Source organism: Atractosteus spatula, chromosome 21 (assembly GCF_055471065.1).
Source record: "Atractosteus spatula isolate fAtrSpa1 chromosome 21, fAtrSpa1.hap1, whole genome shotgun sequence".
NCBI classification, from domain to species: Eukaryota; Metazoa; Chordata; class Actinopteri; order Semionotiformes; family Lepisosteidae; genus Atractosteus; species Atractosteus spatula.
The window spans coordinates 17,592,716-17,619,266 of record NC_142726.1 but is presented as its reverse complement, the minus strand read 5'-3'; the positions used below and the strand labels follow the sequence as shown (position 1 = coordinate 17,619,266).

At 42.1% G+C, this 26,551-nt stretch overlaps 3 protein-coding genes across 3 annotated transcripts; 2 read left to right on the top strand and 1 right to left on the bottom strand.

The window, feature by feature from the left end:
• Positions 1 to 3,122: 3,122 nt before the first annotated feature.
• Positions 3,123 to 10,112, bottom strand: atp6v0d1 (ATPase H+ transporting V0 subunit d1). The gene is made up of 8 exons (XM_088939239.1): positions 9,871 to 10,112; positions 8,540 to 8,711; positions 8,102 to 8,280; positions 7,709 to 7,788; positions 7,098 to 7,175; positions 6,739 to 6,915; positions 6,075 to 6,152; positions 3,123 to 5,608 (listed from the first exon to the last, which is right to left on the bottom strand). The coding sequence occupies exons 1-8, from the start codon at positions 9,998 to 10,000 to the stop codon at positions 5,447 to 5,449; spliced, it is 1,056 nt and encodes a 351-aa protein (XP_088795365.1). The 5' UTR covers positions 10,001 to 10,112; the 3' UTR covers positions 3,123 to 5,446.
• Positions 10,113 to 17,688: 7,576 nt separating this feature from the next.
• Positions 17,689 to 20,600, top strand: agrp (agouti related neuropeptide). The gene is made up of 3 exons (XM_088939069.1): positions 17,689 to 17,977; positions 18,979 to 19,073; positions 20,406 to 20,600. Exons 1-3 carry the CDS (start codon positions 17,689 to 17,691, stop codon positions 20,598 to 20,600), a joined length of 579 nt encoding a protein of 192 aa, XP_088795195.1.
• Positions 20,601 to 22,942: 2,342 nt separating this feature from the next.
• LOC148817370 (chymotrypsinogen 2-like) lies at positions 22,943 to 26,201 on the top strand. Its single transcript, XM_088938796.1, has 7 exons — positions 22,943 to 23,005; positions 23,385 to 23,488; positions 23,673 to 23,752; positions 24,210 to 24,288; positions 24,974 to 25,154; positions 25,520 to 25,653; positions 25,987 to 26,201. The coding sequence occupies exons 1-7, from the start codon at positions 22,954 to 22,956 to the stop codon at positions 26,146 to 26,148; spliced, it is 792 nt and encodes a 263-aa protein (XP_088794922.1). The 5' UTR covers positions 22,943 to 22,953; the 3' UTR covers positions 26,149 to 26,201.
• The last annotated feature ends 350 nt before the right edge of the window (positions 26,202 to 26,551 follow it).

Sequence of the window (26,551 nt, the reverse complement as noted above, 5' to 3'; positions counted from 1 at the left end):
TTCACAGCTTTCATAGTGTCCCAGCATGATCCAGCTGGCAAGATGATCCCCTCTCACACACACACCTGTAGTTTGTTTAAGAGGAGATGTTGAAACAATAATCACCATCAATCAACATTAATCTTAAAGACAGTGATATTTAGGGTTCTCCTTTTACTGTCTCATTAGGGCTGGAATTTATGTTTCTAAATTTGTATAACAGTGGATTCAGAATCTGTGCTTTCAAAAGCAATTTATAGCTTTCTACGGCTTGTAATTGAAACCTTCTTTTTAGAAACATGATTGGGTTTATCTGAAACACACTTTAAAATTTTATATTAAATTGTTATGCAGATTTAGAAAGGAAAATGTTTTTATTCAGATTCATTGATGTTAAAAATAAGAACATAGGTACATAAAAATTGTTCATGTAATTGCTCAGTAGCCTATTGACCCAAGTCAATAGGATCCCAGGAAATCCAAACAGTTGGATCCAGCTCTTTCCATAACCTTGCTGAGGCTTGCTCTTCCAATCTGGCGGTTCTTACTGCTATAGCACTTTAACCCTAATGTGTCCAGACAGGACTGGGCTCCCATCACAGTGTACAACTGTGTCAATAGCAACTGTGTAATAATTTCTGTGCCACGTGAGTGGCCAGTGTACATGTCTGTATCATAAGACTGGTGTGTGCCACGGAGATAATCAGGCTCATGTTTAATATTGTAACGCATACGGCCACCATTGAGTGTGTAAGAGCCGGCTTACCAGAGCGGTGACGTCACCGCCCTTCCCTGTAATAGCAGGGCCCACAGCCGCTGGGCTGAGGGGAGATCTCTCTTTAGCTCAACAGGCTGGGTCCCTGTTGAATGACGACAGAGGCCTGGGTTCAAGTCCCCGACGGTGGGGGGCCGACCTGATGCGGCAGCAGGCAAGGGCACCCACCTGAACCCCGTAGCGTTACATTGGTGTTAGCCGCGGGATGGCATAGCCCTTCGCCAAGGACGGCTAGTTAAGCGGGGGAGAGTGTAACGCATACAGCCACCATTGAATGTGTAAGAGCCGGCTTACCAGAGGGGTGACTTCACCGCCTTTCCCTTTAATAGCAGGGCCCACAGCCACTGGGCTGAGGGGAGATCTCTCTTTAGCTCAACAGGCTGGGTCCCTGTTGAGTGACGCCGGAGGCCCGGGTTCGAGTCCCTGACGGGGACTGAGATGGCAGCAGGCGAGGGCGCCCACGTTAACCCTGTAGCTTTACAATATAACACTGTTGTAATTACACTGCCAGCTCCACTTGTGCTCCACCATAGCAGACAATTCAGGAATCATGTAAGCCCACACATAACATGCTTACCCTCATTACTTGTACTGCTCATTTCTAAAGCTATATTTCAGGTACTGTGTACACCTAAAGAGACAGCCCTGTGGCAGTATTAGTGGATAAGATCACAAATGTTGCCCTCTGCAGGTAAAAGGAAGTAAAAAATGCAGTATTTTCGCTAAGATAATGGCCCCCCCTTGTGGCTATTTTTCAAATAGCAAGTAAAGGTGTGGACTAAGGTCCAAATACTCAATTTAGGACTCAAATTTGGGCATTAGACCTTTCAGTTGATGTGACACTGGGCTAAATAGTGGAATGGTATTAAATTCCATGTATTAACTTTCTATCCACTTTGTCCAATATTGGGTCAGTGGAAGCCAGAACCTATCCTGGCAAGCACGGGACGCAAGGTGGGATACATCCAGAACCATCTACGAATATTAACTTAAGAATTTGTATGGATCCCTATAGCTGTCTCCCAAAGTCCTTATTAAATTTCCAATTCTGAAGTTGTCGAATCAATTGCTATTGTCAATGCTTTTCAGGCTATTGATAACTTCTGTAAGGAGGAAACAATCTCCTCTGTTCAGGAATGAAAACATTATTGTAACCTGTGTAAACCTAGACATTTCCATTGAATAATAAGCATATTTATGAAGAAATGCAGATGTACATTCATTCTGCTATGTTTTCCAAAGAACTGACCAAACACAGAAGGCAAAGTACAAATATTTTTGCACTGCCAGGTCCATAGTTACAGCCTCTATAAATATATTTGCAGTAGGCAAAAGTTTTAACAAAACATTAAACATCATTAGAAACAGAAGCTTATTTTTTTAAAGTTAATCTTTACAAGCTGAAAATGTTTTATGTCATTTACTCACAATCTCCTATGCATTTATATACTGTTTTCATTCCAAAGGATTCCAAAATGCTTAACATATAGGAGACACCTCCCCTTCATCCCAATGGGTTATGTACGACAGCCATTTTGCTCGAGCAACCACACTACACAGACCAGGCAGACAAGCAAAAATCATCTTTATTTCACTTAATACCTAGAAAAACCAACAACTCAAAGAGAGACAAGTAAAAGGTTTATTCCATGCTGAAAAAAAGAAGAAAGAAAACACAACGTTTCGGCCGTGGAGCCTTCTTCAGGTGTGAGAAAGACAAGGCAGTAAGCAAAGGCAATGTAGCGGGAGAACAAAGGCTGGTAGAGAGGAGGAGCGAGAGGCAGTAGCAGGGGACAGAAAGAGAGGCCAATCAGGAGATGTGAAGTCAGAATAGGTGTAGAGAGGTGTGAAATGAAACCTCCAATGAACCTCTCCATTCATTTAGAGGACAGCATCTGCTACAACACTGGTACCAATCACCATACTGGGGCAATTCTTGGAAAAGTCTTGCAGAAGGAGGAGCATCAGCTGCTGGTTCACCAACATCACTTACAGCAGTGACCCGGTTTTCTTCAGAGGTCATCTCTCCCAGTACTGACCAGCCCAACCCTGCTTAATTGGCAAGATCTGACACATTCAGGCGAGAAGGTGGCAACAGTGATGTTACATAAAAAGTACATTAACTCCATTTTTCAGCAAGTTCAACAAAATGCTAAGTGATCAAAAACACAATTTAATCAAATTCTAAATGAATCCAAAACACTCTGATCACTGAGTGCAAATAATTACACAAAGTACCCAGCGCAAGGAATTTTAAGGTACTATAATTTGGATTTTGTTTTCAAATCGTCTTTAGATGTGTTGTATCTAAGCTCCATTTCTAAACAAGTAAAATATGTCCACAAAAAATAAACTCTGCACCATGTAATTGAGGGTAGGTGTTTATTGTCACACTGAAGATAAACACAATATGCACACAACAGGAAACCAGATTAAGAGCACATCTCGAATCCCAGATGGCAGTCAGCCACACAAATATATACAGCACAATGAAGCTTTACAAAGAGTCAGGCATTTTTTTCATAAACTATACATATTATTTTAAATGTTAAATATTTTTTTCCACATAATACAACTTCATTTTATCAATTCCAATACAATAATTTAAATTCTGCTGCTACCGTATACTTTCCAAGAAAGTCTACATCTATATGAGGGGAAGGAGCACAGCTCAACCAAGCCGCTTCTAGACAGAACCGACACAGCTAGCAGACAGAACCCCATGAGTCCCTCCAACCACAGTACGCACATTACTGAAAAAGGGATTATTCCATCTAAGCCACATTCCATCTTTGTACTATTCATGGCAAAACAACATCAAACCTCCACCACATAACCCCAAATAACAAGGAAAACAAATATGGTTGTGAACCCCAAGTTTAAGCACGTTTGTTATCATGCCCAAACCATTAAAGACAGTACAGTATAAAACAGTCTATAATTACAACATTGTTTCAATAAATCTGGAGAAAGTGGAGCCCTGCAGAAGGAGTTGGTTTCATAACTTATTTTTAATGTGTCTTACTCAAAGTTTTCTTCTGTCATATTTTTTAAACATTAATCTACACTGATGCCCTCATTGACACATTAGCCACAAAAGCTTTTTTTCTTTCAGTTTTAATGCTTTCACAGAGATTGGCAATCCGGATCACGGTGAAAATCAAACAGCGCACCCAGATATTTTAACTGAGCACATTTTCATGACGGAGAATATTCCTTTTAGAAACACAATTCTGATTATTCAAACATGGGTCTATACATTACATGCAACATGCTGAAAGAGGTGATAAGAAACAGAACCCTAGAAGCAACATTGCTTGCTTGAAACAATAAAGGGAACTACAACCTGGTTGTCCACAACAAAATTCAGTGAAAAACAAAATTCTGCACCCATACAAACAACTGAAATAACACCTGGCAGTGGAATGTTATAAGTTTCTCAAACATGCATACTGTAAGTAACACTAAAACTGAAGTTCTGCTTTGGAACAGAAGCCACTGCAGTGCTCCAGGTGCCCCTGCGGCTGAGATTGTTACTGAGGGCTCTTCCAGTCTGTGTTCTGTTCTGTGCGAGTTCTGGTGATGCACTTCTGGGTCTGAGATACCCATCACTGTGTACTACGGTCAGAATGAGTATGGCAAGAAATCTAGGGCCAGTAAAAAGCATTTCAGTCCTGGACGAGTCATACGAACCATTTGGTCCTCTGGTCAGCATGCACATCTGGGGCTTGTGAAAGTGTTGAGAATAATGGAATGTCCAGCTTCAGCGAAGCAAGAAACCAGTCTGCACCACTCGCTTGTGTGTGTTAGGCTGTGAAGATGATCAGACTGACTGTGTCCCATCAGAGGCCTTTTCTAAAGGCAGTAGGACAAGTTCCAGCTTAACTGACAGATCAGTGAACAGAAAACAAACAGCAGCAATGAAAAAACTGGAAAAATGGAGCAAAATCTAAAGTAGTAAAGGAAAATGATTACAAAAAACACCAACTCAATTTGTACAACTAGATTCTTAGAGGGCAATTTAATGGTAACAATGAAGGGATTAAAATAAACTGAACTTTTACATTGCATTGTACTTAAACCCTCAATAACACATCTGTTGTGTTTCACAATAAAAACCCATCAGGTAAAATGGTTCTCACTGACCCAGAGGGTTAGTACAGTTTGAACCAAATGAGCAGCAATTCTAAGCAATTCTGAAAGAATCAAGGGAATCACAAGACTTTCACATTAAGAACAACTGTTTTCAAGCTGTAACAATTAAGAACACAGTGTTTCTGTGAACATCACCTTTTACATGGGTGAGAATGTACTAAGAGCATGAAACTCTTCAGGAAACTGCAGATCAGGTGATGATGACATTGCACAATGAACCATGTTTTCTGTAGCCAGACCCCAGGAATACATGTAAAATAAAGACAAATCCATTTTTTTTGCTAGGAATAATCTGATGCTGGCTAGACAGAACCAGGCTCACTTTCCATTTGGCGCCTTTATTTCTTAAAATCCAGCTAGAAACAATACCAATTAAATAACTAAACTAGCCAATTTAAAAAAAAAAAGAGATGAGACACTTCATATAACAGTACAATATAATTTTCCTTGTATGGTTTTTATAATTTTTGAAATAATCATACAAAGTGATAGACCATCACGTACAACCTGCCAGTGCAGAGCTCTGCAGAGCTTGCTTTAGAATATGGGGATGTAGTTGTCGATCTTGGCTCGGTGTCTCTGAGCAATGCACTCGGCGATCCACACGATGTTTCTGCACTCCTGCTCTTTCAGCTTCACATAGGCATAAAACACACTGAAGTGGAACTGGTTCAGAAAAGCCAACTTGTTCAGCTTTACCTGAAAACAATACAGAATGTGATCTACATGCGGACAAAACTGCTTTTCAACATTTAGGTCAAATGTTCATAACTTCTCAAGTACAGTTCCATACATTTTAATTGCTCAAGATGTGCAACAAACCAACCGAAGAAAAGAAAATGCTAACTCAAAAGCCAAACCATCATAGAGCTCCTTCAAAGAAAGCTCAAGTTTGGATTTCACAATCCATTTTTTTATTGTAAATTATGTTGCAATACCCTCTGTAGAAACTTAGAATTGGCCTGTTAAAGGGATCTGTAATACGCTTCTCCAGCATGCAATATGTAAACAGCATAGCTAACAGCAATGTCCTGCCTTGATCTTTCTTGGCATTACTACTGCTATACTTGTTTTCATAATGAAGCATGTGGCAGTAAAGCAGACAAACAAATGTGTTAAGGATAACGCCCATCCAGAATCTCCCTAGAGCTTTCATGTTCCTCACCTCGTGCTCAAAGAATCTGTCTTCAAGAGTTTTATCTCCAGGGTTACTCCCAGCCCCTTCAAAAAGAAGTTTATATTCCTGCAATAGACATAGAACACATTGTTTTCATCCAGCTACAACTCTTCAGTCTGCTTCGCTCACATAGCTGTTGAAACTGGTGAAAGCAGTATAAAAAACGTATGTGTTGTTGCCAGTCAAGGAATGATTCATCATTTAAAAGGACAAATTATTAATTTATTGTGGGATTCCACATTGTCATCTGTCTTTACACTAATAGTTGTATTAGGTGGACTGTAAGCATTACAATTATTGCTTCATTATCTATCATCATCAATCTTTAACAATTATTTGCCAGTAGATTTTCTATTCCACACAGGATTATTTATCATTTCTGACAACATACTTAGCAGAATTTTGCCTATTCAGTAGTATATTGATAGACTGGCGGATTAGTCCACCAGGCCTTCACTGGTTCAGCCAAAAACTCAAGTGAGGATGTTAAGCAAGATTACAGTGTATAACAGCATAGAAAATAGAAGCAGCCCATCTGGTTCACCATAGTGCTACACATCACCATCATCACAGCGTCACACTAACCAGCCAGCAGTGCCTACCAGGTCACCCAGCCCCGCCTTCACACCCAGGTCAAATTCAGTACACTCACAGGATAGTAGTCTGCCACTGCCTTGACCTGCTCATAGTCATCAGCCCGGGCCAGCTGGGCCAGTCCCTCCGGGTACAGCTTCCCACAATGAGGAAACAGTTTGGCTCTGTCCTCCTTTGACAGCTCCGTCCCAAAGGAGTTAATGGTGATGATGAAAGCTCTTCTGTCGGCTTCAAACTGCAGATGGACACACACAGTCAGCTTTGCTACAGTGGGCCTACTTTCAACTACAGCCATTAAATAGAGATTAAAAGATCTGTTCTAGTTGATTTGGAAGTAGTTTCCTAAAAGGATACAGAGATAGAATTTAAAGCTGTAGGAGATAGTGCAGCATGATGAGATGACCTGCATTAGCTCACCTCAAGGATAGGACACATGGTGTCTGCTGTAGTGCCGCCCAGGGTTGAGCAGAACTTGTAAAAAGACTCCAGGTAAGCCTAAGAAATTAAAGGCAGGGAAAGCACTGAGAAAACAGAACACCAAACCATCATACTTAACATTTGTTGTTTTTTTTACAATAATCAAGAAAAAAAGTTTACCCACATGAAGGTAATTGTTCATGGCACAGATGCCTTCATGGGTGATTTCAGTACCTTTTGCACTGGGGAACTTCCTGTTTCCACAATCTTGAACTGAGTTTGTGTGGCCAGCGAAGGGATTGGCAGCTGTCGACCATTAGCTATTAACTAATTGTGGGTTGTGACCCATTGCACAACTGTTTTCTATTTCTCTTGTAGGTTACTATTTGTCCTTGGGTAGCCATGGCATGCTCACCATTATAGACTGGGTTCTACCCAGTACTACGTACTAAAAAGTCTGTATCAGCACACCCTAAATCCTGAAAATTGGGTGGTTATTCAGCTGAATGTCAGCCATCAGCCAGAAGAGGAAGATGTGGAGACTATTCACAGATTCCACACTGGAGAGAGAACAGAAAAACAGCTGCTCCTCCTGTCTGCGGGCAACTCACCTTATAAAGAGTGTTCCTGATAATTTCAATGTTCATTTCATCCAGGTCTTGCTCAGATATACAGTCCTGGAAGAAGGCAGCTGAAAGACAGAACATTTAAAAGACTTGTGAGGATGGCATGTTAAGGTTTATCATTAAAAGCATTAATGTACTTAAAATGAACAAAGTGATTATTAACAGATTATGGAAACCTAATTTTTTTTAATTGAGAAAGAGATCCCTTTTCTTAGACTAAAACATTTGTGACTTAAAATTTACACTGGTAGGGAGAATCCTACTTGTAATGGTTGGGCACCTGTGACTGTTATGAGATGAAAATGTTAAAGAGCTGATCTGATGCACTATTCACCAGTCCTACGTTAGCCAATTTGCACACTTTAAGGAGCTGCTCACCCAGAGGTGTGTCCACCAGGATAGCGTTGTAGAGCTCAGCAGGGGTTTGAGCAATGTTCACTGCCTCCATCTGCTCAAAGCTGCCTAAGGGATGACATTTGGGCACCAGCTCAGAGATGGAACGCTGGTGCAGGGTCCCCGTTATCAGGAGGATCACATTGTCAATCATGTAGCTGTACCTACAAACAACACAGCAGAGAGACCAGTCACTGCCAGCGAACAGTCTGGGCCTGGCTTGTCAAGAGTAACAGTAGAGAAGCCCAGAATTAGTGAAAAATGAAGGTCAATGAAACCACTGGGGATAGCCCATGTCCTCAACAACTGCCATATTTTCCTTTCTGTATTTTTTTGTTTTAGAAATCTTATGAGCTTTATCTTTTCCTTCCTGTTCCGTTTTGCCGCCTGTACTGTCATCTCTTGTCTGCAGTGGCCACTTACGTGATGAAGTCCATGAAGCTAGCCAGCGGCTCGTAGGACTGATTCCTCATGTGGCGAAACTCCACAACCATTTTCTCCTTCAGCTTGTCGTCGATGACAGAGACGGTGAGGGGGGAGGCCTCGTTCGCCAAGAAGTTCCCATAGTCCGTGCTCTGAAGGTGCAGCTTCAGGTCTGTTAAAGATGGCGAGCACATACATCAGGCACCTGAGCCCTCAAAGCGACCACTGCACCACACTCTCTCAGCTCACACGCGCCATTTTTGAGTGGCGTAATAGCCCCTCCTGAGAAAGCAGAACAGAAAGCCTAAGGGTGGAAATTTTACAGCAAAATGTGTTTCAGCAAATGCCTGTTTTCCACCACAACCCAGGAATGTTGCTGTGTCAACACGTTTCTTTGTTGGTACATAAATCCTAAATGCTGTGTGTGTGGTTGAGGGGGGGTTGCTACAAAGAGAGCTTGAGCTGGAAGATACAGTAAAGAGCACCTAAGGCACTGATACACCACTAAAAAAATCAATTTGCAGGATATTGTGTTTATTAACATTGGCATGAAACCTGTGCTGGCAGATTAGTTTACAAAAGCAGTAATTGCAACAGGCCTGTCATGACTGACACATCAATCAGTGTCACTGGTCTCAAAGAAACTCAATTAACACCTAGGCGGTCAGTGCTCAGGATCATACCAAATTGAAAAACACACATTTCACTCTGTCGTCCAAGATAGCGGTTTTCTCAGCAAAGCCAAGTGTTTGCCTTGAGTATGCGGGTGTGAATTATTTCACTGCTGCTCTCAAAGGGGGCAGGTGGCACCTCCGACAGGCTGCGCTCGTTACTTCTGCTTACATGAAAACAAACTACACCAAACGCTTTGTTTGTTATTTTAACAATGTAAAAGTGTCCCCAAAGAAAATCCACCTCTCGACTCGAAACAACCAGTTTGGTTCTCTACCTAAAAAAACTACCGCAAGCCTCTAACTCAGCCCATGACCCTTATGCTGAATCGGCCGGCTAGACTCGCCCCTGCAGCAGAGGGGTCGGCTCAGGGCTCCGCCAGTGCACGGTGGGCAGCTCGAACGGGCTCGTCTCCCCGGCCCAGGGCCCAGGCCGCCAGTAGAGTGTCTCCGGGTCTGTACGGCCAGTCTGTATCTCTGAATCGACAGCGAGAGTCCCGGCTGTCAACAAACTCCAGGCCCCCACAGCAGACGGGACTTCGCCACCCCACTCCCTCGCCCAGGAAAGTACCGACAGAACGTACAAAAAGGCGGCGTATGTTATATTTCAGCAGCAATTTAAAATCCTGAAACAAGACGAGTCGCAGGCCATCCACTTACCCTCCAGCGTCTCGCACTGCACCAGGTTCAAATAGTCGCCCTGTGACAGGATCCCAGCCTTAAAGCCGCGCACTAGTCCTTCCAGGTAGCCATTATCCACATTAAAATACAGCTCCGGAAAGCTGGACATTTTCGCCTGCTGTACTTTGTTAGAATAAATGATACAGTCGGATGAGAAAAAAGACCTCCAGCTCCAGCGCTCAGAGTCCCGGCTGTGGCAGCAGGAAGTGAAGGCACGTGACTTGTCCGATCATGTGACGGGCCGCCTGCTGGAGATGACGTCAGTGTGAGTATAAATACAGTGTCCAGCGGGTTGGGATATTCTACAGTATCTAGTTTGAGCTCATTTGTGGTGTCTTTTAATTTCGATGTGTTTTATGTCTGCTGTTGATATTTTATGTTCGTTTGCACCTATCTACGTAGATTAGACATGCTTAATGTTTAATAACTAGTATCTACTGTAGCCGGGCAGATACACTGTGCTATGTAACGTTTTTAAATTGAAAGTTATGTTTCTAAAAATAAAATGTTTTAGAATGTTATTAAAATGTCTGAAGACAGTAGAAAGCGTTTGAAATAGAGCAGAGCAATGTGAGACACAATCCTGATTGTAGGCACTATAGTTCTTTAATAATGTTATGTCACCAATATAAGATTACTTGAAAGTGGTGGGTATCAGAAATGAACTTTCACATTAATGCCAGTGTTTTACTAAACACCTGCAAAGATCAGCAGATTCTTTATAATTATATCATCTGCTTATAATTATTATAATATTTCAGGTGGGTAGCTGCGCCAGCATGCGTAGGCTGCAAAGGAACAAGTAAATGGTTTATTCCATGCTGAAAAGAGAAGAAAGAAAACACAACGTTTCGGCTGTGGAGCCTTCTTCAGGTGGCTTCAGGTAGCCTTCTTCACACCTGAAGAAGGCTCCACGGCCGAAACGTTGTGTTTTCTTTCTTCTCTTTTCAGCATGGAATAAACCTGTTACTTGTTCCCTTATAATTATTATGCCAACAAATGTGAGATATTAGTGGGTTCTTAGGATGTTAAAGAGAACTTAGCTTAGCTCTAGATACAGTGAAAAGTAGAGTAAAAACACTGGGGCTAGTAGCATGGAGGAACATTTAAACAGAGGTGCACAGCAGCGATGCTCTCCCTGCAAAGGCTCAAACTCTGACACCAGACACAGGAGAGCTGAGTTTTAAAGTCTCTCCAAGGGGATGGCAAAGCAGGATGTGAAGAGTACCTCCTTTCAGGAACAGGACTGTAAACTCCCATTCTCTCAAGTAAAGTCTTTATTTCTGCAGAACAGCACCACTTGAGCAGTTTGTGCACGTTTGCATCCTGGGGCTGTCCCTCCAAGGAAAGGGCTGCAATTGCACAGATTCACCACTAGGCTAGGGCTTCCATGCATTGTAAATACACGTGGATAGCATAGGAACAAGTAATAGGCTTATTCCATGCTTAATAAAGAAAGAAAACACAACGTTGAGCTCACCTGAGGCTCCACGGTCAAAACGTTGTGTTTTCTTTCTTCTCTTTTCAGCATAGAATAAACCTATTACTTGTTCCTTTTTAAATACATAATACACTCCAGGTAATAACCGGTTAGTTAAAATACACAGTATGATATATTATTGGTGATATTATAATGTGATTAGTATAGAAAGGCTGTGAATGGAGTGAGGGGTTTCAATTACTTTTGTACTTTTTGTACTGTGCCAAAAGACTGTGAAGCCCCCTGCATGCACTGTGAGTGTCATTGTACTTGTGTTCTTATGTATGGGACTGCCTAGCCTAGTGTACCCATATAACTTCCCCAGTCCAGTGTCTCACTGTTCCCTTCCACACATCCCTTGCTCACACCCACTGCAATTAATCAAAAACATATTTTATTGCAGATTTGTTTTAACTACAGCTGGAATATTTCTCTTAAAAGTATCATCAGAAAAAACAAAAAACATCCTGTCATTTCCTTGCTTTGAAAAATGTTACAAATTACTGTGACATTTTTTTCAGGCTGGTGTTCTGTGAAGCGGTAATTTCCTTTATACAACACAACCACAGTAATACTGAGACGTGGCCTCTTTCAGAGGTATATCAGTACTCATCACTTGCAATATTCCCTGATTTCTGCCTTCTCTAAGCAGCACATTAGCAAAATAATTTAATATTACCTTTATTCAGATAAAATGGGTTTTTAATCACAGGCTGTTTAAAATGTTCCATTACTTCAAATGAGCAGTAAATTGAACATGCAGGTGGCTTATTTTTACATTTAGGATCACACACTACCTCTTTGGCTGCTGTTTTTCTTTGTTAATTTTGCCACTATAAAGAAAGCTATTCTGGGAATTTTCTATGGCTTAATTTGAACAGGTTGTCTTTTTCTAAAGGCCCTTGTGTATAACAGGCATATGAGAAGTGGAGGAACTGCAGCAGTTTAGATCCCTGCACATATTGTAACATCGACACCCCTGTCAGTCCCAAAAACTACACATCTCATCTGCAAGCCTGTTTATATTATTTTTGCCATTAGAAATCATTAAAACTTCAGTAAATGTCTGATGTTTAAGGAATTACAATAAATGTTTAAGGAAAAAATAAAGCAAAATATGAGCAGAGCAGTGGCTCTGTGGCTAAGGATCTGCGCCTGTGGCTGGAAGGTTGCTGGTTTGTATCCCGTGGCCGGCAGAGGAATCCTACTCCACTGGGCCCCTGAGCAAGGCCCTTCACCCCAACTGCTCCAGTGGTGCTGTCTAAATGACCCTGTGCTCTGATCCCAAGCTTCTCTCCCTGGCAGTGTGTTTCATGGAGAACAAGTTGGGGTATGCAAAAAGGCAAATTCTTAATACAAGAAAATGTATATGGCTAATAAAGGGATCTCATCTCATCTTATCCTCTTACATTGGTTCAGACACAAAGGACCAGATCATGATACTCCAGAACTACCTCTGAAAACATATTCCCGGTGAAAGTATATTCTGCCTGACAGTGTATTCCCTGTGAAAGCACACAGCACCAGACCAAAGCAACATTTTGGGTTCCTTTGCACCCTGTTCCTAAGGCAGTTTGTTCTGGTGTAGTCGGACTGTTGGGAGACTTCCAGAATGTTCCATTTGTTTCACAAGTCGAAGTGAAATGCTTGAGGGCTGTTCTAAGGCAGGTATTTAAAGAGGATATTACAATGAACGAGTTCATGTAATCCTACACTGATCTAGAGAAGTTAACCAAGTCTTTTTTATTTCTCTACAACTGCTCAAACGCAATTAGCACATCAGGACAACTGGTGCTGACAAAGTTGAAACCAGGCAGCATTTGTTTACACAAAAGGTTGTGGGATTTTGGCACAAACAATCAACCATGTTGATATGATACTGTAGATACCTTGATTACTATGAGTTGATTCAGATCCTCAGATCAATTAGCTATGGAAACACCAAATATGCAAGATGAGCTGAACGGCACCTCTCATTTTCAACCTTCTGTTCTTACGTAAGCAGTGTCTGAGGAAGACAGAACTACAAAAGAAGAGCTGAAATATTTTCCTCCTGATGAAAGAGAAGCTGACAAACACTGACCGTTAAAAATAAACTAGCAATCAAATTTAATTTAAATGGGAAACACATATGACATTTGTTTTTTACATATGAAGTGACATGAGAAATATACACAACAGCAACAGAAATGAGAACATGTATCTGCATAATAAATCTTAACATCTGAACTGGGAAGTAATACAAGGAAACACATATTAAACTTTCAAAAAGAAGGTATACATGGGGAATGTCTTCATTTGTTTTTCGTACGTTCCTCCTGCTATTTTACACAATGAAAATAAGATGTTAACCATGAATGTAGCTCCCACTCAAAAGACAATCTAACAAGAAATTCCTTCTGTAATAGGTCCTTCAGAGGCTGGCCGATCTAATCAAGGCTTCAGCAGAGAAGCAATTATTCAGTCAGATTGTTGTTTGTATGGCAGGATCTAAGAACTGAGTCATCGAGTCTTAAAAGCTCAGTCCCATCCCTTTTCAGTTGAAGCTCTTTTTAACTTTTAAAATTGAATTAGGTAGTAAAGGACATATGATCTTCTAGTGAAAAATACATGGAAAAAATTAAAAGAAATGTTAACTGGGCTGCTAAATCTGTCAATGCCCAGGTTTGTTCACATGTATCTAAACACAGTGCAGATCCTTTCAAGGGAATACTGCTTTAAAAAAAATGTTATTCTGATTGTAATGTTTCATGTAAGAATATATGGGTGTTCTTTTAAGGGAAATTTGGAATTATTTGCAAAATAATTCCAATTAGGAAAATTGGTAACATGCACAATAAGATTACCTGTCAAACACATATACTTTATTACCAAAACAGAGTAAGTCATTTTACATGTTTAATACTCACCTTTTTGGTGGGATGTGAAGGGTATGTACAGTATTAGTTATTAGCTATTTATTACTGACAAGAAGTACCAGGTGCTTATTCAGTTATTACATTATATGGGGTGTCCGTGGTGTGTTAAGTACTAATGTGTTATAACTGACACATGCCTGACAGGTTTCTTCTTTTCTAAAATTTTTCTGGGAAGTCTTTGACACAGTAAGGAGGAGTGAAGTCCTGTCTCTTTGGAGAAGGGTATTACTGCATAGGGAATCTGTCTCCATTGTGACCCAGAAGGTTTGGAGGATGGAGCAGTGCTCTGTCCCACAAGCAGGACACTACCACATGCACTCTGACACAGAGTGGAGCTGACACAGAGTGGACAGAGTGGGAAGTAAGCACAAAGGGCAGAGAGCTGTACAAAGACTGAAGAGACACTTCTGTGTTGTCTCTGCTTGCCTCTGTCACCAAAAGAAAACAGCACTGCCACATCTGCCTTAAGGCCTGCAGCTCTTTGAAATCAACCTGACTCTTTCTGATCTCACTGTTAATGTGTTATTGAGTTTTAGCTATATGTATTATTAGAATGAAATTGTAAATGATGCCAGCAGGAGGCAGGTCTTTCTAAAGAGTCCTACGGGCTTCCAGTGAAGCCAGGCTTGGGAATGAAAAGCAAGTCAGTGGCACAGACATGAGGATTGTGAATTGTTTATGGTTTTGAAGAAGCAGCTACTGCCATGTGACAGCACCATGACCCAGAGCAAAGCAACAAACAAGCTCATATTAAAGATGGGTTCTGACAGAAAAAACATTGAGGAATAACTGTAAAAGAAAAGCCTCTAGCACTGCCTTATTGCTTTACTTCAAAAGTAAATTACACAGCATGGAATCACAGTCCCTTTGCTAACCTTAAAATACCTACAATGCAACAATGGGACCATTCTCTAAATCATTTTCTCTATGTACCTTGAAGAGGCTGAGTTGAAATGAGATGAAAGCTGAAACATTTTTTTAAATTAAACTTTGCATGTAAAACAAATGTATATTATTCAGTCTGGGTGTCATAGTCATTTCTTGAATCGATCTTAACACTCTCTAATCAGGTAGGAAAGCTGTCTTCTTCACAATTTGGGTTTTATAACTGAGCTTTTTTTTATAAAAAAGGAAAGGCACTTCATTAAATGACTGTCTTAAGCATTGATGAAGGCAATCTTATAACACACCCATTCATTATCAGAAAAGTCAGGATTATATCCTGTAAGTTATCACAGGATTTCTGGAAATCACCATCACATTGCCCTTGTAGGTCACCCTATGCACCTCGTACACAGATTCATGGTAGAAGCCGTACTACTACAAAGTGCATAACAAGATTAAACATAATTTAATCAAAATGTTCTATATGGATATTGAGTTGTTTGTGCAGTTTTGGCTTTATTATTTTTCTAAGCAATTTTCTGACCTTTCTCTTGATTAGAGCACATAAACAGGTGAACGCCGTGTCTCTCTGGGGAGAAGACATGTAAGCTGTGTTTGTATGTGAATGGATAAGCCAATATAGAAGAAAATTGAAACCACACCTCCCACCCACTTGTCCTGATCATGTGTCCATTGCTTTCCACTTCTGCAGACCCGTATAAAGCAGAACCCAAGGGTCACTGTGTCAGAAGAATCCCACTCGGTCAAGGCAGTGGGGCTGCAGGTTTGGTAAGTTGAAATTTTTGTCTTGTGGGATATGCATGCGGTGGGATGTGCACGCTGTAGGATATGCACTCTGTGGGATATCGCTTGCTCCATGCGATCTAGGTTCAATTTTGAATCCTCCTGTTAAACATACTTGATTTCTAAAAGGCACCCGTGTGCCCACCACCATAACACATATACTGCAGAGGCAACAGGTGAGTCTCTGCGTGCCTGAACGTTAAAATATTTCTTAAAATGTCTGATAATCCTTTCAAACAGATATTTTCAATTTTTTTCACTGAAAGAAAGCTGTCTTGATAATGTTTATTCAAGCTTGTTGGGTATTTTTCCATCGGATGCAACACAAATCTTACAAATGAGGATGAGGATCTTTTTCATGCCTTATAGAATGTTTAGTTTAGATTGTGATGTTTAAAATCTCAGTTTGGGAAAGTTATTTAGATTAATTTGTGTTTTAATTGTTTAACTTTAATTCACATGCTATCAATTCTAATACCATTCTCAAATCTTTTTTTTAAATATTTTGGAGAGTTCCTAAGCAGTTGAAGCCAAAGACCATAAAAGAAAGACATGCTATTCTTGTCCTGTTAGATCCTGTTTATGACGTGTGCACTATTTATACCCGAAGTCTTTAAATTATTGTAGTATAAGGGATTATATAAATATAGATTTATAATAACCATGGAAAACCTGCTAATATTACATATTGTTTGGTTGTACTTAAAAGCATAAGGTAACATACCGCTTTTTCTTTTCAAATTATGCAGCATACAACTTTAGCGCTTTGACATCCATATTTGCTGTATATCAAAATCTATCTGGAAAATGATAAATTGATTAAAAATAAAAATAAATATGCCAAAATGCTGTAAAAACATTCTAAACACTTTTTTGAGTTTGGAACTTTATTCTTATTTTGTGTACACTTTAGAAGAAAATAGTGCACCAACAGTGTGTTTCATCGCCGACCAGTGAAACCAGCTGTTTGAGATGAAACTCTGACCTTGTCCAGGAATCATTCTGTTGCACTTCTCATCAGCAGCAACACCAGCACAGACCTGCAGGAACAGGCTGGGGCCTCTTTCTGTTTTCAGTGCTGAAGTACGTTTCCTCAGTTCTCCTATTGCAGAGTTGGCATTAATTCCAAAACTCTACTGCGAGCAGAAAGACAGTTTTAGACAAGCTGTCATTTTCTCATCATTCAATATCCGCTGTACTGGGTTCAATTTAAACACTTCATCAGTTCAGGTGAAATTAAGTTAACAGCAAAAGTAGATATTAATAAATATACTTGACATGTCATTTTGTTTTCTGTATTGGAGTACACACAACCTTCCCATCATCCTTTGGTAGAGGGATTTAACAGGCTGCTTCCCATTGGCACAGTGGGAATTCTGAGGGACACTGGAATTTAAACATTAATAAGTCATCTATTCATATGCAATGTAGCTTACAATGTAATGTGGAATATTAAGCATTGTTTGTTTGATTTATACTGTGTCTGGGACAAACTGGCATCCCATCTAGGGTGTATCCCACCTTGTACCCGTTGCTTGCTGGGACAGGCTCTGGCTCCCCTGTGACCCTGAAGTGATGAAGTGGTTAGAAAATGGATGGGTGAATTTTAAATATGTTTAAGTTCTCATGCAATATTACTGAACATAAAAAAAACCATCATATAGTTTTTTATAAAGGCTAAAATTAAACTTAATGACTTCAGCTTTCAAGATGCGTAAGGTTCCCAATAAGAAGGCCTGTCCTCCTTGCAGACTGGTGTGGGTTAGTCCGTCACTGAAAGCCTGTGTGAGACTGGAGCTGCTTTCTGTTGTGAGGAGTCACAGCGCCACCATGTGGAGCTCACTGCTGCTGTGCTGGTGGGTCCTTCTGGGGATCCAGGTGGCTGCAGGGACTGCCCAGGGTGGTGCCCGTGTGGAGGAGCACGGTGCCTCTGCCAGTGGAACAGGGAGGCATGCCTGGCCCAGCCTTCCCAGACCAGCGAGGGCGTTGTCTCTGACAGGTCAGTCCTCCCCCCCAGACAGCCTGGCCACAACAAGGAATAAGCACAGCCTGCCACTCTCATCGCGCTGGTGTGGTTACATGGAGCAGTGGCAATCTGGGGTCGTACTGTGGTGCTTGTGAATTATTTAATTATGGAGAAAACTAACTGCGTGATGCTTTCTTATGTGACAATGAAATTAAACATGTTGCATGGTTCGAATGTAGACTGCTCCAAACTGAACTATAAAAACCCACCTATTGCTGTATTCTACAAATACGTTCTGGCATCTTTATGTTTCCTGATAATCCCAAAATTTACAAAGCCAAGGGTTTTGTTTTTTGTTTTTTGTCGATGATTTTAGTCACATCTGTTAAATCCTATGTTGTGACTTTCTTGTTTACGAGACACTTTGTACAGAGTCACTTGATCTAAAAAGAATACAGAGATCTCTATATACTGTAGGCTATTTATTAATAGTCATCATTACATGCATCCTTGATACTTGTATCTAAGTGTAGTAATTGGAAGTTGAACATTTTATCCACAATCAAGTTTCTTCTTGAAAAAATAAGCAATAGATAAACATTAGTTCATTGACACTAAAAGACTCAAACTTTTCTGATATCTGAGCTTTGAAATTAGATTTTTTTATGAGAGAAGTTTCTGGTAGAGCTAATTATACATGCATAAACTCTGTGGTCCTTGCCTATACTGCACAGTACTGCACAGTGCCTCCCTCTGGATTAAGCTGTGGATATACTGTAATTACAAATCATAAAGAGATGCAGTATAAATCTCACTTCTGCGTTTTCGCAGATTTGTATATTTTGGGCTTTTCACACAATAATAGGTACATTCTGGAACTTCCCAGTGGCATTGCTACTGTATTTTCCAGGGGTGGTACAATTGATCTCCTGCAATGCTGTACAACACATACAGTACATATCAGGGTCATAGTATTCTTTTCTTATTTATTAATATGCGGTATAGCAGTGCCTGAACTATGGTGTCATTTCCAGGTGATAGGTCCCTCTCCAAGATGGACCCTGATCGTCTGTCCACAGAATCTGAGGAGGCGATGTTAGTGGAGAACATTGGGCTGTTTGATGAGGAGGTGAGGCGCTGACAGCACCCTACTGTCACTGGCAACTCCTGCATAGTGTTAGGAATGTTTTATTCCTGAAGTAAATTAATGTTTGCATGTTTATAAAACTGGCCAGCAAGGATGCATGGAAATTAGGGCTCATGTCACACATATCCAGGAGCCTGTGTTTGATTCTGGCCTTGAGTGTCTGTCCATGTGGAGTTTGCATGCTCTCTCCGTGATCAGGTAGGAAACAGGTGAGGTCTGATGGCTGTTCTCACCTGTCCCTTCCGCCTCAGCCTCGCAATGGACTGGTGTCCCATGCCAGTGAAGAGCGGTCATGGGCTTTCAAGCCCATCTCTGACACCTGTAATAGACTCCAGCCTGATGTGACCCTCATCAGGAAAAGCAGTTTTCTGACAACGGAGGGATGAATAGACATTAAACCCCGGGCCCCTGCCCCCAGGTGATGAACTCACCTCGGGCAGGTAAACCTCACACCTGGAAACTGGGGTGGCAGGTTCAATCAACAAAATTTAATATATCATTACCTCCTTCTTATAATATGTACATATTATATATGATACATGACATATTAGATTAGAACAAGTAATAGGTTTATTCCATGCTGAAAAGAGAAGAAGGCTCCACGGCCGAAACGTTGTGTTTTCTTTCTTCTCTTTTCAGCATGGAATAAACCTATTAGTTGTTCCTTTGCAGCCTACGCGTGCTGACGCAGCTACCCACCTGATATATTATATTATATATTTATATTATATATTATATAATATAATATGTGCATATGTTTTTAGATGGTTCCTTTTCCTAATGACAGCAATTCTAATAATCAATCCATGTAATTCCTAACTGTTTTATCCATTAAGGGTTAAAGGTAAGGAGGAGCCAGGCAGGTGCAAGGCAGGATACACCCTGTGCAAGAAGCCAGTTGATCGCAGGGCGCACAGAGACACAGATACATGCACACTTAGGACTGGTTTTCCGAAAAGCAAAAAAAAATTTCCTTGGACTGTGGGAGGAAATCAGAGCACCTGATGCACCATGGAAACACAGGGGGGACATACAGACTCCACACAGTTAGTACCTGAGGTTTTTAATTGAACCCAGGTCCAGAGTGCTGTGAGGCAGAAAAGTTAACTACTGTTCCACCAGGCCACCATATTCTAACAATCTAATAATAATGCAAAGCTAAAGTGTCAGACTGGGCTGTGCACTGTGGCAGAATGGCCGAATCCTCTGAATGAACACTACTTGTTTTGTGCCTGTGAGTGAAGAGCACCTCTACGCAGCTGCGCAGTTCTGAGTTTCAGCTTTCCTGTGACGCCCTGTCCCTCCTCTGGCCAGGCCGTGTCCGAGGCAGTGGAGCTGCAGAGCCGCGCGGTGCGCTCTCCACGCCGCTGCGTCCGACACCAGGAGTCCTGCCTGGGCCACCAGCTGCCCTGCTGCGACCCCTGCGACACCTGCTACTGCCGGTTCTTCAACGCCATCTGCTACTGCCGCCGGGTCAGCAAGGCCTGCCCGCACGGGCGCCACCAGTGACCCCGCCCGCCTCTGTACATATCCCAGCCACCTCGGGGCAACAGCAGGATAACATGTATATCTTTAGACTTCTGTAGAAATGTTATGACTATAATTAGAATTATATTTTGTTGCAGATTGAATTTGATTCATAATAAAGGAGATGCAAAATGACCAATCTCACTTCCTGTCTTGACTGTCCTATAAGCTCAGTCCCTCATAAACCACAGCCTACCTGACTTTACTGCACCTGTCAGTACAGGATCACCGCTGTGCAGCTCAGCGATACATTCTCAACCCAGAACTCACCTGCTATGCCCAGTCTTTAACCCCTGAGCAGGGTGGCAGGTTTCCCCTCAGGAACAGCTGGAAGCTTGTGCTTGTGAAACACAGACGAGTTCAGGGACAGCTTGCTCTCCAGAGCTAACAGCTCATACTCTCACTCTCAGGGACAGTTACGAGACACCAGTCCTTCCAGTCGTTGAGGAAACCAGAGCGCCTAGAGACCACCAATCACAGGCATGAACAAACTGTGCAGACATGTATACCGAAGGATACATGGTCCAGAACTGAACATGGCATCTGAGAGATGTATGGAAATACTGTATCCCTTCACAGCTCATTCACTCTGTGTGGCTGCAGCCTGAGAACTTGTTTTCTGCATTAGAAACCTAAAAGAATGAAAGTGAACTTAAATGTAGTTTTCCTATATTTCCCATAAAGAAAATTCAGACTCTGAATGTTGTTCCCCTAAAATGAAAGGCTCTGGAGGGCAGTAAAGTTCTTCACTGAACAAACACAGAGATAGCCTGGGAAGGCCAGCAGTCTGTTTGCAACTATAAATTGAGGAGAGTTTCAGAGAATTTTTCCAAGTATCTCCTATCAGTTTTCAGCATGCAGGCGTTTCACATGAGAACAAGGTCACAGTAAACTGGCCTCCAACAAAGCAGCTTTCACTGCAGAAGTCCATCGCCCTGGGCGTCTGCAGTGAAATGAGCAGCTGAATCTTCAACACAGTACAAATGACCACAGAAAAAAACTATTTTATAATGATTCCCTTTCAACTGCATTTTAAAAGGAGTCACTGTTCTTCCTAATTTTATTGTCAGGAGTTTATGAGTGGTGACAGAGAGATGTCTTCAGAAGATTTGTTCTGCTGTGATTTAAACGCTGAATTATATAAGCTTGGCCCTGTACATTTCACAGTACAGTGTAACTGGGTGTTTTCTGTACAAGCGCACATTGACTTTCCTCATTGACAGTTCATCCCCCTTTGAAACCATCAGGTCTGGAAGGCCACTGTGAAGGGGATTCAGTGATTTTACAGTGTATTTTTATCCAGACTCGTTTTTCTTTGTGAAAACAATGTATTTGAAAAAAAGATTTCATATTTTAAATTACATATCTGCTATATCAAGTTTTCATCTTGAATGATTGCAGCAGAGGTTGAGGGGTGTCCTGTGGGAGGAGAACTGTGAAACCGAGTAGTGAGAGACCTGTTCCGGAGCTGCGGCTCTGACAGCTGTGCTCACAAACAGACACCTGCAGCCTCCCAGCAGTCAGGGCTCCTCACAGTGTTGAACTGCAGAGTTTTATTTGATACACAGTAAGCTGTCACCACCCCAGCAGCACAAAACTCAGATACACCAACCAACCACTTAAGAACCTGGGATCTGCAGGCTTCACTTCTGTGCTGAGTGTATTCTAATGTGTCTTGAGACAGATGTTAAAACCCTGATCCTAATTCTGGGCCCACAAGAGACCTGCCACTGTTTATAGTGAAGACAGCACTCTGTGGCACCCAGTGCAATGACAGCAAAGCTTTCTGGCACTCCTTGTTCTTTGCCTACAGAACCCCACAACACAGGCCCACAGCTCAGGGGTCCCGGCCACACAGTGGCTACAGAGCAGTCTTCCCTGCATGGAAATTACAGTGTCTTATGTACCAGGCATTCTTCTTCTCGGCAGTGTACTGTACAGAAGACAGATTTATTTACGTATTTATTAGTAAATAAGTTTACTTACTATACTTACTATACTATAATTTTACTTATTTATTTATTAGGGAAAATAAATGTTCATTTTTCATATAAATACAAGTCATTAACTTAACCCATAATGTATTTTCATTTTATTTTACATTTTGGCATATCCAGCTAGAAATAAAATTCAGTATCTGCGTATGTATTCGGGGAACATCAAGGGGAAACGTGACTCTTTCCAAGGCCTTTGGGGCAATACTGTGTGAAAATGTTACCTGAATCCTTGCAACACCAAGTTCTTCAAACACAGCTGATAAGATAAGCTAATTTCCTTGCCTGATCAGTGTATATAAAACCCTGCGCTGGTCCACTGGTCACAACAAACTGGAAACATGGCTTTCTTGTGGATCCTCTCCTGCCTGGCCTTTGTCGGCGCTGCCTATGGTAAGAGATGGTATTACCGTGATGCTGCTTCTCCTCAGACACCAGCGCTGCTGCTCAGAGCTCGATACTCTCCAGGGTCTCCCACTGAGAGAGCTGCTCTGCTGGGGTGGGCTTCCAGTCGAGAGGGCCGAGATGCCAAGATGAACTATTCAGTATAATGACACTAATTTTAAAAATGATAGCTGAAGGATGTTGGTTATTGTAAAGAAAAATGTAATTTCCTCATTTTGAAAGATCATTTATGACCAGATTACAGATTATTTGGTTTCTCGTCTATTATGGAACTACAGTATGTGCTGTAATCTAGAAATAAAATGGTGAACATGCTTCATGCTGCTCCTTCCTTGTAATGTCTGTGCATTGTCCGCTCGCGCCCCAGGCTGCGGGACCCCAGCCATCCCGCCAGTCGTGAGCGGCTACTCCAGGATCGTCAACGGCGAGGAGGCCATCCCCGGCTCCTGGCCCTGGCAGGTGTCTCTGCAGGCAAGAGCTCTTCCATTCCTCCTTCCTGCACTTTCTCATGATCTGCAGCCAGAATGTTGTTTCTGTATTGAATTTCTTCTAAGAATGAGAGTTTTAGAATGGAAAAAGTGAAAGTTTAGTCCTTTTTTTTAATTTCACGGTATGCATTAAAGCAAAACCAAGTAAATATAAATGGGTGTTTCAGGACTCCACTGGCTTCCACTTTTGCGGTGGCTCTCTGATCAGCCAGGACTGGGTAGTGACAGCAGCCCACTGCGGAGTGAGGTGAGACCGGCCAGACCAGTTCACACCCTGGGCCCTAGGTCCTGGGTCAGTGCAGCATGTCTCCAGTCTGAGCACACAGGCTGGGAAGCCCTGACCACAGCTCCATTCTTCTACCAAGAAACACACTTGATTTAGGTCTGTTTTCAAAGGCTTCATACCTGTGTCAGTTGGTAGACTATTAAAAACCCTCTTATTCTACAGTACCTATCCAGTATGGTACAGTATTGGTCCTGTCTGTTCATTTTGAATACAGTAAAGTACACAACACAACAAGGCCCTGTGCCTTGTGTTGACATGGTATTTTTGCGTAGATCACCACGTCACCCCCTTCCATCAGCAGTTGATTCCAGACCCAATAACCCCTGTGATCTGTGAATAACTGTGTGAACCCCTGTGAATAACCCCTGTGATCATGACAGCAGAAGCTCTCTGTGATTAATCCATGTGTCTGCTACAGGACCTCCCACCTTGTTGTCCTGGGGGAGCACGACCGCGCATCGCCTGCTGAGGATATCCAGGTCATCAGAGTTGGCCAGGTGAGCAGAGCTGACGCATTGGGCTGACCTGGAAGGGCCATTCACTGACCACGGTTCTGTCAAGACAGCTCTTACTCTTACCAGCAGAGCACATGTAGCCCATCTTGCTAATTAGACTGCTGGTACTGTAGGATATGGATTCAAGGATCTTGTATTGACCTTTCTAGACAGATTCCAGGGGATCTGCTTCAACAGTATGGATGGCGGCTGGTGCCTGATTCCAATAACTCTCTATGTATGAAAATGATACTTGATTTCAGACCCAAGCTGTCTTCCTCTGAGATTTCTCTTGAATCACATCCTGGTTTCACTCTGGGTGGTGAAGTTCCTCTCTGGATTGACTTATCAGTGCCTGACAGAGTTTCAAGTCTGTGTATCCATACCCCTCAGTCACTGTGGACAAGCCTCTAGAAATCCAGTTAGAAGACATTTGATGTATATGAATATGTCATTAATGGGAAGAAAAGTGATTTTTATTACATGATTTTGGATGCTAATTATTTTTTAATTGTGAGATTTTGAATGATGAATGCTGCACGAAGGAATGAATTAGAATGATGAATAGAAGCTGTGCCAGTTTGTGCCATTGACACTCTGAATGACGAGCTTCAGCACTTAAAAAAGGCAACTCAGAATGTGTGGCCCCAGTTACCCAGCTCTGGGTCTGCTCTTTTGTCTGTCCCAGGTGTTCAAGAACCCCAAGTACAACCCCTTTACCATCAACAACGACATCACTCTGATCAGGCTGGCTACCCCTGCCAGGCTGGGCGTTCGTGTGTCTCCCGTGTGCGTGAGTGAGGCCTCAGACGACTTCCCAGGGGGCATGATGTGTGTGACCACTGGCTGGGGCCTGACAAAGCACAATGGTAACATCATCGGCCTGGACCTCCAGACCCCAGCACACCTCAGCCCTCCCCCCAGACCTGAGCGTATCTGTGATCACTGTATTGCCAAGGACCCCTGAGCCTGCTACAGGCAGAAACTCTGTGACCGGTACAGTACTTTTCAACAAGCAGAGCAGGACAGTGCAGGGTTAGGACACTGCATGGAGTTATGTCTTTCTAATATTACCAGGGGGTTATTTTCTGCTCGGTTCTCTGTAATTAAAGAAGGTTTCAACAAAACACTATACACTAAAATACAAAAATTTGCAGTCGGTCTGCATCACAGTAATGCAGTGTGCAACTGGAGCAGCTCCTCCCTGCACTAACCACTCCACTTCTCGTTCCAGCTGCGGACACCCCTGCCCTGTTGCAGCAGGCATCCCTGCCCCTCCTGACCAACACGCAGTGCAAGCAGTACTGGGGCACCAAGATCACCGACCTCATGATCTGCGCTGGGGCTGATGGAGCCTCCTCCTGCATGGTAACAGTCCCCATCTCCAGCTGCAGCCCTCATCTCTCATACAGCCCACAGCACAGCTCCATAGCCTCCCACACTACTGGACTTCTACATTATTAATGCTCACTTTCTGAACCTGCATGGTGGTCTGCTGGCCTGGTTCTGCTACATTATTTCAGTAATGATATTCTGCCTTGGATTCACAGTAAAGATCTTAAAGTTAGTTGTTAATGCAATGGCTGTAGTAATAAAAAGAAATCATAGCAAAGAAAAAACTCCTGTATGTCACTGGGAGGATGTTTGCTAGCTGAGCTTCAGTGTGTGGCATCAGACCCTGACTCTCTGCATCTGTTCCAGGGTGACTCCGGTGGCCCCCTGGTCTGTCAGAAGGATGGGGCCTGGACCCTGGTGGGTATTGTGTCCTGGGGCAGTGGAACCTGCTCCCCCTCCATGCCCGGAGTCTACGCCCGCGTCTCCAAGCTCAGATCCTTCATCGACCAGACTTTGGCTGCCAACTAGAACAGAGACAGCTGTGTTCAGTTTTCTTACTCCTCAATAAAGAGCTTTTAGTGCAAATATTCCTGTCTGGTGTCATCATTACCTGGAACTGTGGTCTACTCACAAATGTCCCTTATATAAACAGTTCTGGAAAACTGTTTTCAGCCCAAGGTAATTTATGGATTGTTGGTACATTTATGCTTCTTTTATCAGTAAACTCTGCTTAGTTTACATACTGTAGGCATTCTTTAGGAGGGAATTATTTCAAATATTTTTTATTTGTTCAATTTATGGTACAAGGTGCCTGTGCTTGTATTTTCAAGTGCTAAATGTTCTAAATGGCCTCTTCCCACTTTCACTTATTTTAAAAAACACTTCAGTTGTCACTTCAAGTTTCTGAACTTTTCTCAGGATAAATGTGACA